Source organism: Tamandua tetradactyla, chromosome 6 (assembly GCF_023851605.1).
Source record: "Tamandua tetradactyla isolate mTamTet1 chromosome 6, mTamTet1.pri, whole genome shotgun sequence".
NCBI lineage: Eukaryota > Metazoa > Chordata > Mammalia > Pilosa > Myrmecophagidae > Tamandua > Tamandua tetradactyla.
Genome location: NC_135332.1, coordinates 168,633,624 through 168,651,907, shown reverse-complemented (window position 1 = coordinate 168,651,907; position 18,284 = coordinate 168,633,624). Strand labels below are relative to the sequence as shown.

Here is an 18,284-nt window from a genome sequence, read left to right as displayed (position 1 = left end):
CCCCTGCCATCTGCCCACCCCTCGCCAGCTCCAGCACAGCCTCTTCCATGAAGCCTCCCTGACCACCCCGCCCATAATGACTCATCTTGCTCCGAATCCCGATCCCACTTCCCACTGGACTTTTCCCCTTCTGGAACCTAACATATTTGTCTTCCAGGCTCTAATAACTATTTTGTGAGTCTGTATGGTTTTTTTTTCTCCCTAATAAGCTCCTGGGAAGCAGAGGCTATGTCTTCTATTTCTTCTGTGTTCCTCAGACTGCCTGTGTGCTAGGGGTACACGGCAGGAGATCAATAAATGATCGAATTCATGAATAAGCACCCATCGTGTTCCTTACACTCTGGTAGATACAATGTAGGGACAGGTAAGACTGCTCATGCTGAGTCCCTTCAAGTCTGCAGAAGGACAGGACAAATGCAATTTGAAAAAGTAGTTTTGTATGCTTATTTCCCATCTATCTATTTATATTCATGTTTTATTTGATATATAGACATGGATCAAATTGAATAGGGTAACCCTTTCTCCAAGTAATTCTATTTCTGGTGATGTATTTTAATATAATAATTTAAAAAGAGAAAATGTCTTCATCATATTAAAATAATGGGAAAAAATTAGAAGTTAATTAAATATACGATGATGGGGTAGGGAAACCAAATATGGGACATCAAGTTTATGGACTATTCCAAAGCCATTAATAATTCTAATTATGACAAGCTGGCAGCAAAGCAAAACTCTTCAGGAAGGGATAAATGAAGCATTAAGGCAATTTTATATGTGTGGTTAAAGATTGAAAAATAATTATGTGAAATTCATATTCACATGAAAAATGAGTGGAAAAGAATATATATGAAATTATTCTAAAAATGCTTATGTGGCAGAATAATAGACAAGCCCTTCCTCCTTCATTTGCCAAACATTCTGGAATGTTTTCAATGATAGAAACAAAAGACCATATAAACTAGCTGGTAGCTATTGGTGGCCTCCTTGATTCTCAGATCCCTCCCCACAGAACCCCGAGACAAATGCCCTGCATCCCCTGCTGTGTGGGCCATAGAGGGTCACCCCCATTTCCAGTGCTCCCATCCATGACTCCACTCACTTGGGTTTGGCCAGGGGCTCTGGCTCCTTTCGGGCTTTTCCAACAGGATTTTTCTCAGCTTCTTCTGCTGTAACCAGGTGAAACTCAGCTTCAACCTTGCCCTGTATAAAGATTAGAGCTTTAATTTCTAGTCACAAAGACATCGTGGGGAAATGCCAACCACCTCGAAGTGTTATCATGTTGGAGGATGCTAGCAAGTATTTTGACCTCTCTGCTATTTTAATTTTGAGAAATCTTATTGCCTGTTTGGTCCCAGGGGAAGTATTATTTTTATTCATTTATTTTTATGAACAACAAACCCTCTGAAATGATATTACTGTTAAGTTTTGTGAAAGAAAAGGGACCCACATATACAGACACATGTATATTCAGTCACATGTACTATTTTGCATGTAATCATTTAATATCTGAAGAAATAATATTATAGAAATGTAGTATAATTAGAAAGGGGACTAATTACTTGAGTGGCAGAACCCTTTTGAATTTGCTTTCTTCCTTCTCTGTCAAGGATTCTCAACAGGAAATTGGTGGACATGGCCCCACCTGTGTCAAATGGCTTTTCTGTCATTACTTCATTCGTTTTGTTGTCCCCACTAATTGTTTTAGAATTATCTTTTTTTTTCATAGAATTATCTTTTTATCCTACCGTTCCCTCCCATGTCTTCTCCCCTCAATAGGAAAGAGTGCTCTGATTTGAAATTATGTAATGTATTTCTTCAGAGCACTAAGCCAAAGTTATTGGCAGTTGTGTAAGTCTTGGATTATCAAAGCATGAGTCAAGACCCTCCAGAGAAGGTAAAAGTCATTCTTTGTTTTCCTTCATTCATTTGCTCACTATGTTTTGAGGGCCCCTTGTATGCCAGGCTCTGTTCTAGGCTCTGGAGATTTAACAATGATTAAGAAAAACAGGCTCCCTGATCTTCTGGTGTTTACCTTCTTGGTGGAGGAGACCTCTCTCCTCTGGTCTGTTTTGGTTTTGTGGGTTGAGATTCAAGATGACAGGAGGGAGACAGAACTGACAGAAGGCTGGAGGATCACCAAAGTGTTTAAGCATGTGTATGATCACTGTTAAAGCTCCTCCCCGACTCACACACAGATGGGGACATTATCTGACTCCATCTCATTCCAGTAAATAGGTCTACGGTTCCAAAGAACCAATGGTCTTGTGTTAACTTACCCAATCAGCCTGAACAGGCCAGGGCTTCTTAACAAGAAGGTCTGGTTGCTGGGAGCCGTAACAATGTAGTCACAGGAGAAATTAGAGAGAAGTGGAGTATTTTCAGGGAGAACTAGTGGGGTAGGGAGATGCAGAGAAGAGAGAACGTGGCATCGCTGCCTGAATTTCTAATGAAGCTATGAGTTCACATATAGGTAGTCACATCCATTCTTTGGACTGGAACCCTGGCCCAACTCAGAAGAGCATGTAATGTCCTAGGATTCAGAAATGTTCCTAAAAAAACATCTATTTATGTAGTCTCTTATGCTCCTTGAGAAATCATAGGTGATGACTTGCACATTTAGGCACTCAGGAGATATTTGACAGCTATGGGAAGAGAAGGAATATGGAGTTTCTGGCTATCATAGTCGCTCCTGTACACATCTGTAAACAGTAATAATAAAACTGTGACTAACCACAATCCTTATTGAATTCCTACTTTTTCTATTGTATTTATCTGTCTACATATCATCTATCATCTATCTATTATAAAAATAAGAAAGGCAGGTCTCCCTTTTATAGAGAGAGAAATGAAGTCATAGAGGTCAAATAACCTTCTAAAGGACACAGACAATAAGCCAACCCACTGGAATTTGAACCTAGGTCTGTATGTCAAAGCTCATGCTCTTTCCATCCCAGCACACTGCCTCCTCTTATTTATTCACATTTCAGATGATAGACGAGAAGCTTTACAAGGCCCTTCCTAACGCTAACATGAGTTGACTCTATGGTTATCTGCATAACCACATCTTGAGGCACTTGTCATCTTGGTCCTCGGTTTTCTCATCTTCCAACTGGCCATATGCTCTCTAAGGCTACTTCTGGCTCTAACTTCTAGAATTTATGAAAGGCATAGTTAAAATCCAAGGAATCCCAGCAAGACGTGGTGGCTGGAAGAAATCCAAGAAGCCAGCCCAAAATTCATGGTCGAGGGGCTTATTTCCAGAGGACTTTCAGAGGTGACGTCAGCTCCACTGAGCAGTATATATATATATACACACACATACACACACATATACACACACACATACACACACACATATACACACACACACATTAGGAGTTTCATCTAATTCTTCTCTACTTCAGAAAGATGCCCATTTGCTCACTGGTCAGTTTAAATGCATCTATTTAAAAACTTTGCAAAAGAGAGCACGTATTCATTCCCATTTACAGTCAAGGAAACCATGAGGTTTGTTAACTTGTGTTACAAACCAGGATTTGCACCCAGGCTCTCTGACACAAAATTCCATTTCTCTGCTACTTTATGTGCTCAAGTGGACCTTTTTGTAGAAGTAGGCTGTTTACTTAACAATGAATAAATATGCCTTTTCTGAAATATTCTAGAAGAACCCCATACTTGTTGCCATTGGCTTATGTTTTTAACTTCCATCTAAGGTCTGGCTTTGGGTAGCTTAAGGAAGATTATAGCTAGCACAGCACAGCACAGCACAGCACAACACAGCATGATGGTGCAGCAAGAGTAGAATGAACAGGATTTGTGCAGACAGATCTACCATTTACCAGCTGTGTGACCTTGGGTAAGTTACTTGTCCTCTAAGTCTCACTATCCTGGGACTATTAATAGCATGAATTGCAGAAGGTTCCTTTGATATATATATATATATATATATATATAGTGCTTAGCCTAGTACCTGATGGTAATAAGTCCTCAAAAAATGGAAGTTGTTATCCTTCAATGCTATTTCATGGACAAAACACATAGTTTAATAGGAAACATCATCTGCCATGGACTCAGATTTCCTCTGAGCAAAAAAAAAAAAAGTATGCAAACAAAAGAGAAAGAATACAAAATGAATTTTCCCTAGGCATAGGAGTCGTCGATTATTATCATGAAGGGGCCCCTTGCTGTGTCACCTCCCTGCCTGGGTGATTGCAAAGGTTTTATGGTGTCCAGAAGGCGGCAAGTGGAATGCTGCTTACTGACTCATCCTGATACACGCAGGCTGCTCATCTGCATCTCTCCACCCAGAGGCTTCCAGGTCCCATTTCAATCATTAGTACTCAGCCTAGCACCAAGTGGAGATCTTAAGCTAATAATATCCTCCAAACATAATTTTAAATCGGAGCTAGAAAATAATCAACCACTTCAGCTGCTATTCATCAAATGAAATCTGTGCATGGAAGGAAATGAAAGTGGAACGCCACAAAAATTTTCCAGGTTTGTTCAACTGCACATATTCTTTATGGGCTTCAAACTTTAAAAATAGATGTCTGGGGGAAGCTGTGAAGTGATTGGGTTCAGAATGGACACACTTTCATCAGCAATAAATATTGCTTATTAAAACGCAACCCTCACTATAGAGATGAGACATTCTTACACATTATTGGTGGAATGTATTCTAGCAAAATACTTTAGGAAAAGGAATATTGTATAAAATCTCATGTAGCCATATGCTGAACCTAGGAATCCCACTTCTGAGTATGTAAATTGAGGAAATAACCTAAAAACACAGAAAAAACTATGCACAAACACAGTTATTATTCTTTTGGATGCTCAAATTGTCCTATTTGTCAAAATGAGATGTCCAGACTTATCTTGTATTTTCTCTGCCCTAGACCTGGAGTAAGGCATTTCTCTAAAGTTTTCTGGTTTCTTTCAGTAAGAAATAGTATTGAGACACCAGGAACTGGGTGCTAAGTGTATTCTTTGCTACTGGGGTGATTTTCATTTCTAGGTCCTTTCAATGCAAAGAGCTAGTAAATATATTTTTGAAAATCCATGGGTCCATAGTGATACCAAGAAAAAAGGGGGGAAATTTTATTGGAGGTGATTCTTACACTAATTTTTTATTAGAAAACTTGGTAATTAAGAGAATTAAATATTTATCCTGTCCTTTTTGGTGGGGGGCACTGAAATTTACTTCCACTTGGTGAGGAAATACTCTTCTTCATCAATAACTGCCAACTAATAAATGGGGAAAGAATGATAGAAGCAATAATAGATGATAATAGATAGGCAGACAGACAGATGAAGGAAGGAAGGGAGGGAAGAAAGGAAAGAGGGAAGGGAGGAATGAAGGAGGGGGAGGAAAGAAGGGAGGAGGGAAGAGTGGGTTAGAAAAACCATTTTGCAATCCCAATGTAATAATTAAATTAATCAAGATCACAAGTGGTTGCTAAAACCACTGTGTGAAGGTGGAGGCAGAACAGGGGTTTCCCACAGCACCAAAGTGTCACCCCACAGGTTACCTGCTAATTGTGAAGACAAAAGTATAGCCTTATAATAAAGACATCTCATGGTCACTGATGTAATCCAGCAAACAAAGCATCACTGTTGGTGAGCCCGTCTGATAACACGCGCTTCCTGACATGCGCATTGCAGTATGAAATAAACTGTATCACATATTAAATATTCTTGCCAAAAACGTTTAGCCTGCACCTGATAAAGCTATGGTACCTAACTTCCAGCTTACAGGAAATCCAGAGGATGAGGGAATAAGACAGGCAACGTCATGAGAAAACCACCAGAGAAGTCAAGTCTGATCTCTTTAAATAATCGGTGTCATGGGAAAGAAAGAGTGGGCAACTGTTCTAAACAGACCAAAGAGATAGAGTTATCAAAAGCACATGTGGGGGTTGCAAGGGTAGTTCCGTGGTAGAATTCTTGCCAGCCGTGTAGGAGACCCGGGTTCAATTTCTGGTCCACGCGCTTCCAAAAACACAAACAGACAAAATTCAACAAATGGTGCTGCAATAACGGGATACTCACATGGAAAAATAGTGAAATGTGACCCTGCCATACAGCATTCAAAAAAAACAAAAGCACATGTGAACCTTACTGGACTCTGTTTTGGGAAAAGAAACAGCTATAAAAGACATTTTGGGAACAGTAGGGTCTCCCTTTCGTAGCTGGAGAAATGAATAAGCTGTGGATGTCAGATTATGTTAGGCAATCATTATTAACTTTCTTATGTGTGATGATGGCACTGTGGCTATGTAGGAGAATGTCCATATTCTTAAGAGACAAATGCTGATGTATTTAGGGGTGAGGTGTCAGGATGTCTACAACTTATTCTTAGATGGTTTGGCCAAAAGACCCAACATTGATATACATATATATACACAAATATATATACATATATATGTCTATGTGTTGTGTATGGGTGTGTATGTGTGTGTATATATATACACACACATCCATACACTCAAATATATAGACAAAATAAACGTGGCAAAACTTTAACAAGTGTTGAATCTAGGTGGTAGATATATGGCCCATCGTTTATTCTTTCAAGTTTTCTATGTGCTTAAATTTTAACAAATAAATTTTAAGGAAAAATACAATGATTAAACCATTTTGAGATTACGAAGACTTAATAATTGTGTATGAATAATTAATTAACCACAATTATTGACTAGTAATGGTGATGAGGATGATGTAGGGAAATGTTCCTTGTCATTCTGAGTGAAACAAGGAGAAGATGCCATTTTAAATACAGAATGACCACTACTAGGCAAAGTTAAAATCTATACACGGAAAAAAATACTAGTCTTTCAAATTTCCTATAAAAGATTATTTTTCCATAAAGGCATATTACATACCCTATCTTAAAAATGATCTTCACATGAAAAGCCTCTGCTTTTCATGCCTTAGGAGCACGTCTCTGCTCCTAGAGAATCTTAATTTGGCACATACTGTTTGGATCATCTGTCTGTTTCTGCCAGCTCCTCAATTAAGCTGTAAACTCCTGGATGCCAGGAATTCATCTTATTCCTTGTTGAGCCTTTAGCACCCAGCTATGGGAATACAGCTACAGCAGATCTGGCAACTTTTTCACACTAATCTCCCTTTTAATTTCAGTCGTTGATATCCCCGACTTCTCTGGACTAGGCAACTGTCAATTTGAAGGATTAATCCCAAAGTCAAATCCCGATTTCCATCTCCTAAAAGAGCAATCCCCCTAAAAGCTTGCTTTTAGGAGTCAGAGTAATTGGGATAAGGCCTATAAAATGTGTAACACAATGTTCTAATGGTGGGCCACGGTGGCTCAGCAGGCAGAGTTCTCGCCTGCCATGCCAGAGGCCAGGGTTTGATTCCCGGTGCCTGCCCATGCAAATAAATAAATTTAAAAAATAAGGAAAAATGTGTTCTATGAAAACATAGTCAATACATATATCCTTTCTTTCCCCCAAGTGTACATGTTCCTTGGCAATGTTTTTCACTTACTATGAGGACAGCTTCTGTCCACACCAGACCTGTGTGATCCAAATGTCTAAATGACACTGCCTGAGGGTACAAATAAACAGCTTTAAAAATAAACCTGGCAGGTAGCAGTCCCCACAAACAAACCTCTTCTGGCCTGCTGGAGACTGAAACAAGAGGTCAGTGGCATTCCTATGACTGATTTCAAAGGACGGCAGGAAAGGCACTTGGAGGCCCCAAGTCCAACCTACCCATTTTACAGATAAAGAAATTGAGACTTGGAGACTTGAAGCATCCCAAGGAGGGGCAGAACCTTGGCACAGGTTTTTCATCACATCTAATTTCTATGGGACCAACTTTCTACCACATTGGGAAGAAAGTTACTGATGGTTTAGCATCTTCCATGTGGTTACTGGTTTCTTAAGGAGCAGAGAGGACCGGGGGCCAGAGAGGGCTGCCTGGGCCACACATCATGCTAAGGCCAGCCCAGGCTCTAACCGTGGGCTGAGGATGTGGGCTAGCACGAAGTTAATCCTTATTTTCCTTTAGCATGTCAGCTCAGACTTCACCTCCATGGGGAAGCTTTCCAATGCCTCCAGGACCAGGGTGGATGTCCCTTCTATCTATTCCCCCAACTCTCTGCCAGAAAAAGTGCTGGGCTTGAATCCTGCCCTCCCCTGACTAGCTGTGTGACCTTGGGCGAGTTCCTTAACCTCCCTGTGCCTTAGCCTCCTGAATTATAAAATGGGGTTGATAACATATACCTAGCTTATGGGGTTTCAGTAGATGAATGAATTAATATACCTTTAGCAGATAAATGAGAGTTTAGAGCCATGCCTGGCCGAGTCAGGACATGTTAGCAGTCCTTGCTATTGTCATGGTTAGAGCACTGTCAGAGCCCTGGCCACTCTGCAAAGTGGTGGCTGCTGCTCTTGCTTGTCTTCTCATTGAGGGCAGGGGCTGCAACCCACCCACTGGTCTCTGTATTGTGGACATGCCTCCCAACGCCCACCCCAAGGGCTCCCTAATTGTTGAAAAAATGAGTAGCTGAATGAGCAACCTGATAACCTGTTCTCAGAGGAGGCAACTATACATTGAATGGAGACAAGGAGCATTTAATTCAGAGCTCCTATACTTCCTAAAGAAAGAGCCTTTAAAACAATTTTCTGTGGAAGTCAACCATCCTGGCCAATTCACCTAGAGATTCATTTGTGAAGTGATTTCAAGTATACTGATAGAAGTTCTACCTTTCTCCTTCCCCTTTTCTTGTATTTACCAAAAGTTTAATCCTTAAAGACTAGAGGCTGTTTATTAACTAAGGTATTTCTGTTCTGAGGCATTTCTCTCTTTGGGAAATCAGAAGGAGGTGGGAATGGGCGAGAGCACAATCAGAATTCTGACATTTATTGAACACTTACTGTGTTCCGCGTATAGAGATTGTCTCTCATTTAAGCATCACAAGAGCTCCATGGAGTGCATACTTTTTCTTTTTTCTCTCTCTTTCACAGATAAGGAACCTGCGGTTCAGACAGGTGGAATATGTTGCCCAAGGTCACACAGTTGGTAAAGAATGAGGATGAAGCCAGGCTTTGAACCTAAATTACTGCTAAATGGAGGCCATTCCAGGCTGCCCCCCCCCCCCCCATTGTTACTGATCACACTACCTAGGAAGAGTCAGAAAGCTTCTGAAACTCTTAACACAAAAGTGGTGGGGTTTTTTTTTTTTTTCCCCTGATGCACAGAAACCCTCTGGGGGATTCTAAATTATTCAAAATAAGCACGTCTTCATGAAGAAGGTTCCTCTCTTCCGATAGGACTGTGAGAGGCCAGCTGGCCTGGGGGATTCGTGAGACCCAAGGCAGAGGGGACTCTAATGGACTCTCCAAAGCCCAAGGGCAGAGAAACTCTGCATCAAGTTCATCAAACTGGGAAGTGAATTTCCCACATAAATGTCTCCCTGAAGACCCAGCCATTATGAAGCTATTAGCCATATGCATTTAAATCACAATAATGAGCTGACATGGCCACCTATGGTGATCAAGGCCCAGTGATGACAGCAGGAGAGAAGGGGACGCTCCTGGAGATGACCCCTGCTCTGGGACCAGCGGGTGGGTTGGGATTATAAACTCAGATGCTCCCACAGTCTTCATCTGGCCTAAGAAAACAGAGTCACAGCCTAATGGGCCTTCATGCATTCGTCACTGCCCCTGAACAGCCTGTATGCATCTTTGATCCTCCCTCCATCAAAACCCACCTGTCCTCTGTCCTATTTCTTTAAGACACTTCTAAAGTAACACTTGGAAACTCTTATCAACCACTGTGTCCTAATGTATTCATTCATTCAAAGGAAATGTACTAAGCATTTACTATGTGCTCAGTTCACCAAACGTACAAAGACGGAAGCCATCTAAGCACTTTAGTGTTAGTGTCAATTTCTTAATTTTTTATGAATTTATTGATTCATTCAATAAATATGAATTATTTATGTAAAGGCACCAGTGAGACACCAAAAATTCCGCAAGAGAACAACAAAAAGAGAAAGCACACTTTTTGGTCTCAAGTTTCTCCCAGTGGGAGAGCCGTGAAGTTCAGACCAAGTAGCCCCTCAGTGTGATGACGGCAGGCCCACCGCAGGCTGAGGGTGGAGAGGGCCTCCCAGAAGGGTGACTGAAAAGAATCTCAAAACCCTGAAGGAGTAAGAGTTCTCCTGGAGGGGAAGGGGGCTAGGGCATTCCAAGCAGGAGAACCAGTCCACAGATCAGCAAGCCCCTGGGGAGACCAGGGAGTGGCTGGGAATATCGGAAGTTCAGAAGGCTGGCCGGGCACGAGGGAGGAACCTGTGGAGATTTCCTAAGCGTCTGCACAAACTGTCTCCGCCAATTTCCTTCCCATTCCTTCTGTAATCCATGTCAATGTGTTGCTGCCCTTTTTTTCCACGAATATCACTTTTTTTAAAAATTTAAGATACAATTTACATACCATGAAATTCACCCTTCTCAGGTTTACAATTTAGTGAATTTTAGTACATTCACAAAGTCATGCAGTCTCTACCATTTTCATCACTCCAGAAAGGAAATCCTATACCCTTTAAGCAGTTGCTTCCCATCTCCCCTCCCTAGGCCTGGAAACCGACAATCTACTTTGTATCTTAATGGCGTGGCCTGGTGTGGACATCTCATCTAAAGGGAATGATGCAATAAATATGTGGTCTCTTGTGTCTGGTTTCTTTCACTGAACATAGTGTTCTCAAGGTTTATCTATCTTGCAGCATGTATTAGGACTTCATTCATTGTTATTGCCAAGTAGGATTCCATTCTGTGGATATGTCACATTTTGTTGATGGACACACCAGTCGGTGGACATCTGCACATTTCCACTTTTTGGCTCCTATGAACAATAGCTGCTATGAACATTCATAAGATGTTTTCTAAGGTGGCCAATAACCTCCTTGTTGCTAAATCCAATGGACACGTCTCATTTCTCCATTCAGGAGCACTGACACAGTCACCCAGCGGCCCTTCTCAAAAGAGTCTCCTCTCTGGGTTTCTGTTTCAGTGCACTTTCTACCGATTCCTTCCCACCTCTCTGTCTAGTCTTTCTCTGTCTTTCTTTCTCCATTTGTGACCTTCTCTTATCCACTCACCACAGAGACATGCACCAGGTCCCCTCACGTCCCTGCAGACATCCCATGCTCTGAGAATGAAATCCAAACCCTTCGGTGTGGCCTCTGAGGCCTCTGGTTTCCTCTCCACTTCACAGGCCCTGTCCTCACTCACTTGGCTCCTGAAGGAAGCTTTTGTTTCTCTGAAGCACCAAACCCATTCATCTATTTTCTGATGGCTCCTTTTCCTTCCTCAGGCCTTGATTTAGAGGTCAGAGGCACAGAAAGGCCTTCCCCTACCACCATGTCAAATGGAAGGCCCACACAAGAAGAGCTCTACTTCAGCATTTTTGGTTCCTTCCAGCCCCTTGTTTTAAATATTTGCTTTCTGATGTGTGTGGCACAGCTATGGGTGCCTTTGTGTGTGTGTGTCTGTCTATGACATCAGACTGTAACTCCATGTGGGCAAAGACTATCCCCATGTTACTCACACTTTATTCCAAGGCCTATCATTTAGTAGGTGCTGAGTACCTGCGTGTTGAATGAAATGAAGAAATAAATAAATGACATGGAAAATAAAAAGTCAACAAGAATCAAATGAAATAACAAATGGGGTCTGAATGTACACACTTAGCCAACTCAGAAGGGCTATAAAGGGTGAGCCACAGTGGCTCACTGGCAGAGTTCTTACCTGCCATGCCAAAGACCCGGGTTCAATTCCCAGTCCCTGCCCATGCCAAAAAAAAAGTTTCTAAAAATGTGATAGATGACTGCCAATTTTATAACCATGCACATAGAATTACCTACTGCCTATTATTTTACAGAAACAGATCTTCTGCCAAAAGATAAGCATTTGGATTTCTGGCTCAGCCATCTCCAGCTCCCTACATCAGCCCTGACGTTTTTTGACAGTTCTGGCCTGTGGACAGCATGCCTCCACCTGAAGCTGTTCCGGGCCTCCTCACTTTGCTCGCCTTGGCTCCTCTGCATGGCATACATGCCTGCCTCTTCTTCACCTAGAACATGGCTTTTCACCTCCCATCGTTCCTTAGAAGTCATGCTCTGACCTGCTCAATCCTGTGTCCCTCAGAGGGAACTGGGTCCCTCCCTCCTCTCTGTCCCTTCTTGCATCACTGACACTTCCATTACTGGATGCCCTACACATTTGTACCTCTCACTCACTGACCAGGAACATGTTGAGGGTAGAGGCTATGCCTAAATCATTTCTAAATTCATTCTTTCACCCAAGACATACTTTTTGTGCAGCCATTAGGTGCTTGGCACAGACGCCCAGGACCTAGCACCGAGGCTGGCACATAGTCAACCTTTGGCAGGTACTTGGGAAGACCTGGAAGAATGAGCCTGCCTGGAGCCTCAATATCGTCTTCTAATCTCACCAAATCAGAGGGGATTAAATTAAGAAGGGAGAGGAAGAGAAATACTCCCAGATAAAATAATAAAGCTGGGCACCAGCAAGTTGGGCTAGCAGCCGTCATCTATCTAGTCAGGTTCAAAGGGAATCTTTGGCTCGCACCCCTGGGCCCCTAGAGCAGGGAAAGGGATAAAAGGGTCTCCATCCAGACCTGCTCCCTGAAGCTCCTGACTGGGATGTGTTTGCACAAGTCACCAGGGGCAGAGATAAGGCCCTGCTTGCCCCAGGGGAATCTGGCTGCAAAAGCCCCTCTGCGCAGTCTCAGGCCCTCCTCTCAATCTCCCCCTACCACAGGAGTCTGCTCCTACCTTCAGGAAGAGGGATGGAGGGGCTAGAAGAAAAGGCAGGAGACACTTTCCTCCCAGTATAGGGAAAGGGCAGAAATTCCACAGCATAGGCCAGTTTGGACCAAGCTCAACTTGGGGAAGGGATAAATGGCTCTTCCTGCTAACACTCTCAAAGTTTTAAAAAGATGGATCATTTTGTAAATTAAGTCTTCCATTTGAGGAAGAAGGGAAAAGGTGGTTACAGTGAAATTGCACATGAGTTAGGACCTCATGCACAATTTCAAGAAATGTTGAGAAAAATAACACTTAGGGCATGAGTTCAAGCCAAGAGGTTAGAAAACCACCCAACACAGATAGCTACAAAATGAGTATGCTGAAATATGGGAGGCTTAATGCATTTAGAAAGCTTTTAAAATTCTTGTTTCTCAGCAGAACCTTTGCTTTAAGGCGTTTGACTTGTCAGTTCAAGGCATTTGATTTTACATTCACAAAACAACTCATTTAAAGAGAATGATGCCCCGACTGCCCCCTCCTCACCGCCTATAGCCTCCCACTTACTGTGAGTTCTTTGCTTTTAGCAAGAGGCCACCAGCCCCGGACACGTTTTTGCTGGAATATGGAGATTTTGCTTTCCTCACTTGCATTTTCAAACTTGGAAAGCTCGCAGGCTTTGGCAGACTTAGCTGCTCGAGGGAAACTATTGAGATTCATTTCCAGGGAGCCTGTGAAGAGATGTCCAGATATCTGGAGCAGTTATGGAAAGGCTTTAAAAATCAATCACTTTCTTCATTTATTCACCCAGTCATCCGCTCATCATTCAATCAGGACCATTTGGATTATCATTATGTGTTAGATATTAGAGGTACAATACAAATATGATTGACACGTTTGGGGCCCTCAAAGAATTAATAATGTGGTAAGAGGTAGAAGACAGGGCAGAAATACAAGACTTAGCTTTCAAGCCTGAGTTTGGTGTCACCACTGACCAGGTACTATCTGCTCTATGAAAGCAGTCTAGAATATGCTGTTCTGAGAAATTTCTTCTGGCTTAGCACTATCACTCTATGAGATTCCCACACACACACCCCCCTCCCGCCCCCGACACACACACCTCACTTCCAACTTTGAGGCCAATAAACGACTCCAGGTCAAAGAACAAGTCTTATTGTCTTTGCATCTACTCTCCAGGACAGAGAGAGAACCTTGGTGGGCTCTCAAAAATGTTTCTTGAGCACTTAAATACAAAGCAGGGTAAGATACATGCCATGAGAAAGTTACATGTCCCTTTCTTTAATAACTTTTTTCCTATTACAAAGGAAATATTTTCACTTGTAAAAAATTTAGGCCATATACAGAAGCAAAAAATAATAAGTTTCCATAATCCCACCCCCCAGAAAGCTGACCACTGCTATATGTATTTGGTGTTCATCCATTAGTCTCTCTCTCTCTCTCTCTCTGTGGCTTAGCCTATCCCTGACTCTCCCATTCTCCTATACATATTAATAAATAATGTAGAGAACTGGAATTTTCCCCACACTGCTTTTTCACCGAATGCATGAAATGGACTTCACAATGTCCCGAGTCATTAAATACCCTAATATTTTTAATGCCCATAAGTTATCACTCACCGAATGCCTATCTTGTGCGAGGCATTGTGTTCTTTAATTCTTTAACGATATTATCACACTCATAGTTCCAAACACCCCCTGAGATAGTAATATTACTCCCCCCATTTTACCACTGAAGAAAACTGAGGCACAGAGTAGACAAGCAATTAGTTCAAAGTTTAACAGTTTCTTTAGTGGGAGAGCAAAGATCAACTTAAGTCTGTTTGATTATGTAGTGTTCCACCACATGGACGCACAATAACTCACGTAGACAATCATTTATTAACGGCCATTTTGTCTGTTTCCATTTTTTAGCTATCATAAGTAGCACTGAAATTATTATCCTTGTAGCTAATCAGACCAAACTCTCTGAGAGCTGGAAACAACACCTTACATTAACATGTGCCACGAAGTGTTCGATGAAGCCAAGGGCTTACCCAGGAAATCATCTGAGGACAGCCTTTCAAAGTCCCAAACCTGCAGCACCAAAACAGCTGGAGTTTTACACTCCATCTTCTCCAAGGAAAAGATATTCTCCCTTTTGGTAATGACCATTTGCTTCTCAGCTGGGAGATACTGAAATGGAAATAGGAAGCGCCAATTGAAGTTTCCTTCTCCAGTCAGGGAATTGTAATGCACATCTGTCTCTTGCTTATCATCTTCCAAACCCTTTATCCACCTGAGTAAAGACAGGAAAAAATTCAACACTCAGTGTAAATTATTCATGCATCAGTATTACCAAGATTGAGTTAAGTTGTTTCAATGTGGTCACAGCTTACAGTTTAATGATTATTAGATTCCAATGGAAATTTCCACTGAATCTGTAAAAATATGGAGTCAAAAGATCTAGAACAGAAATATGACTCTCATTCCAAGTTAGGTTGGGGAAGTGTTCCCAATTGTTCTTGGGTAGACCAGAAGCCCCCTGCAATAAAGAGGGAAAATTCAGGAAATGTGAAGGAATTTTGTATCCAAGAGCCTCTGAGAACACAGTTCCATTCTATCCTTTTTCTCCTAAGTATGCAATGAAAGTATAATCTCTTTCCTTTCACCCTAAGAGCTCCTTTTGTAAGGGGTTGAATGTTAGAGCAAGATGATGCCCTACACTAACGGTGAGTGAGGCCTCTAAATTTGGGTTAGTTTAGGCCTTTTTCTAGTCAGGACCTATTAATTGGCTCCCTCCTCTCTTCTCCCTAGTTGGTTACGATCTTTGGTTCTGAACCCCACATTCCCAGCAACCCTGGACCAGCGTAGCATGGAAGCTAGGAGTGCTGACTCTATAGGTAGCAGAACACCTGGGTCACAATCCAGGGGTTTACTAACTATGCAGCTATAGGTAAGTTATCTAACCACTCTGTAGCTTTGTTTCATCTGTAAAATAGAAATAATTTTAGAACAGATGTCATAGAGTTGTTCTGAGGGATCACATGAGATGATATCTGTAAAGTACTTTGGGTATTACTAGACTTTCTATACCATTGTCTTATCATACTATTTGGTCTTCCTTCTCCATCCTCAGCATAAAGTAAGCTACAATGAACCCATTTTCCTCTAGTATTTTATCCATTGTGAAATAATTATTGAGAAAGTAGACACTTTTTATCTAAACTAACTGATAATTCCAAACCACTTGCTTTCTGGAATCAATATTCCTCTTCCCCAGGGGGTAGAAGACAACCCTACTCTTCACAGAGAAGTGGTACCACTTGGAGCAAGGACCCAATAATTTAGCTAAAAATGGTGCTCACTCAACCAATATATATGTGGTATCTGTTATGAGACAAGGAACAAACTAAATGCCTTGGGAAATGATGGGAAGCAAACACACATGATCCCTGTCCTCATGGAGCTAAAATCATGGGGATAGAGGGGTGTTGGTCAGTGGGAGAGGTCATCAGAAGGACATGTACAAAGGCTGTATGGAAGAAGGGGTAACAGAACATTAATAAGAACGGAGAAAGCCAGGGTGAATAGAGAGCAGAAAGCAAGGGGGAATATGATGTGAGATGAAGACAGACAGAGGCAAGTCAGACGGGATATTTTAGGTCACATTAGGGTTTTGTCCAAAGAAAATAGACTGGCATTGAAGGGTGTTAAGTACAGGACTGTCATGATTAGATTGTATTTTGAAAAGCTAACCAAGTTATTAGAGAGCAAGAATAAATGTGGAGAGCCCAAAGCAAATGACATTGCAGAGGTCCCAGCAAACGATGACAGATGAGACTATGGTAGGGTAATGATGGGGAAGATGCTCACGGCCATTTAGGAGGTAAGACAGATAAGATTTGATAGTATATTAGAAATGGGGGAGTTAATGAGGAAGAAGTTTCTGTAGACCTGTAGTTAATGATAAAGAAGTTCTGACACTGAGTGGATGGTAGTGCCAGTCATTGAGACAAGGAACTCTGGAGCTGAAACAACTTCGGGGTGTAATATCATCATTTTGGTTTTAGACTTATTTCGTCTGAGGAACTGCTTTTGGGAAATCCAAGTATACATGTCAGGAACAGGAGTTGTCAAGACTGAATAAGATGGTTATTGAAGCCATTGGCTATTCAAACCATTTTATTTAAGTGAAACATTAGATGAAAATTATAGAGAGACAAAAGTATGTAAGATGAGAAGAGGGCCTAAGACAGCACATGAGCTAGTTAACAGTGGAGGGAGGGAAATGAGCCTTCAAAGGATACTAAGAAGTCATCAAAGGGCTAAGAAAAAAACCAGAAGAGTGTGCTGCCACAGAACTTAAGGCAAAACAAATGACAAATTCTCCTGAGAGGGCAATTTGATAAGGACTAACTCTAAAAATTCCAGGACCATTGGATTTAGTAACATAAAGGACTCTGTCAACTTTAGCAAGAGCTGCTTTAGTGGATGTTGGGAGCAAACACCAAAATGGAGTTGGGAGACAAGTAAGTGGGACGAGAAGAAATTTAATAATATGATATGATATGATATGATATAATATAATATAATATAATAATAATATAACATAATAAACCTCTTTCCATACATTTAGTGAACCAGAGCTCTGGAAGTCCCAACCTGAACTCTTCCAGAATCCTCCCATGTCTTGAACCACGGTAAAAAACTCTCTTCACAGGATGAATTAGTCTTTCCTGAGTTAGTCATAAGACAGCAATTTTAGAAGATCTTAATTCTACCTTTAAAAAAGGGTTTATTTGGGATCCTTCTCCATTGTAACAGTTTAACTCACTCTGATATTCTTACCCTGAGAATTGATCATTTTGAACCACTGGACATGCTCTGACTGCCAAATGTGTTGTTAATATGGATTTTGAAGAAAAGCTGTTTTTTGTTTGGAGAAGCAGCATGAGGTTTAGATAAGTTTTCTACTTCTGTATCTTAGGGAACAGGCTTAAATTACTTTTGATCCTGATTCTCCACCACCTTACTTCCCTCTCTAACTAGAGTCTAAAAGGAAGCATACAAAAGCACTCTGTGCAGAGCCAAGATGTAAGAGAGGGATCTAAAATGCTAGTTCTCTAGACCTAGATTGGCATCTGTTTTTATCAACAGAATGAGCAAAAGGGAGGGTCTGAATTTTAACTTTTGGTTTAACATTATAATGTACTAAATATAATCTTTCATCAATAGCACCTTATCTCTCTACTTTCTTCAGATTTAAAAGGTGGATGCATTTTGAATGACACTCAAAACGTTTAGATATCCAACATTTAACTAAGGAAAACATGAATAGGATTTGCCAACAGGAAATATTTTCATAAGATAGTAATTCTAGAAGAATGACCAAATAAGAAAAAATGCTTCACAAAGAGATAAGGTGGACCCTTGTGGGACTTAGATTTGGTCAGGCATTAAACAGTTGAGGAAGTTAAGGAAAGGGAGGGTGG

The 18,284-nt window shown here is 41.3% G+C and overlaps 1 protein-coding gene and 1 long non-coding RNA gene across 2 annotated transcripts in view; one reads left to right on the top strand and one right to left on the bottom strand.

The window, feature by feature from the left end:
* Positions 1-9,068, top strand: part of LOC143689024 (uncharacterized) — a 55,826-nt gene extending 46,758 nt beyond the window's left edge. The window contains exon 4 of the long non-coding RNA XR_013178475.1: positions 8,991-9,068. This is a non-coding gene — a long non-coding RNA (uncharacterized LOC143689024). The remainder of the gene's footprint in view (positions 1-8,990) is intronic.
* FER1L6 (fer-1 like family member 6) overlaps positions 1-18,284 on the bottom strand; it is a 178,839-nt gene that overhangs the window by 6,999 nt on the left and 153,556 nt on the right. Inside the window, exons 38-40 of the mRNA XM_077167599.1 lie at positions 14,847-15,088; positions 13,361-13,524; positions 1,100-1,200 (exon numbers count right to left, since the gene is read on the bottom strand). Of these exons, the coding sequence (XP_077023714.1) occupies positions 1,100-1,200; positions 13,361-13,524; positions 14,847-15,088 (507 nt within the window). The remainder of the gene's footprint in view (positions 1-1,099; positions 1,201-13,360; positions 13,525-14,846; positions 15,089-18,284) is intronic.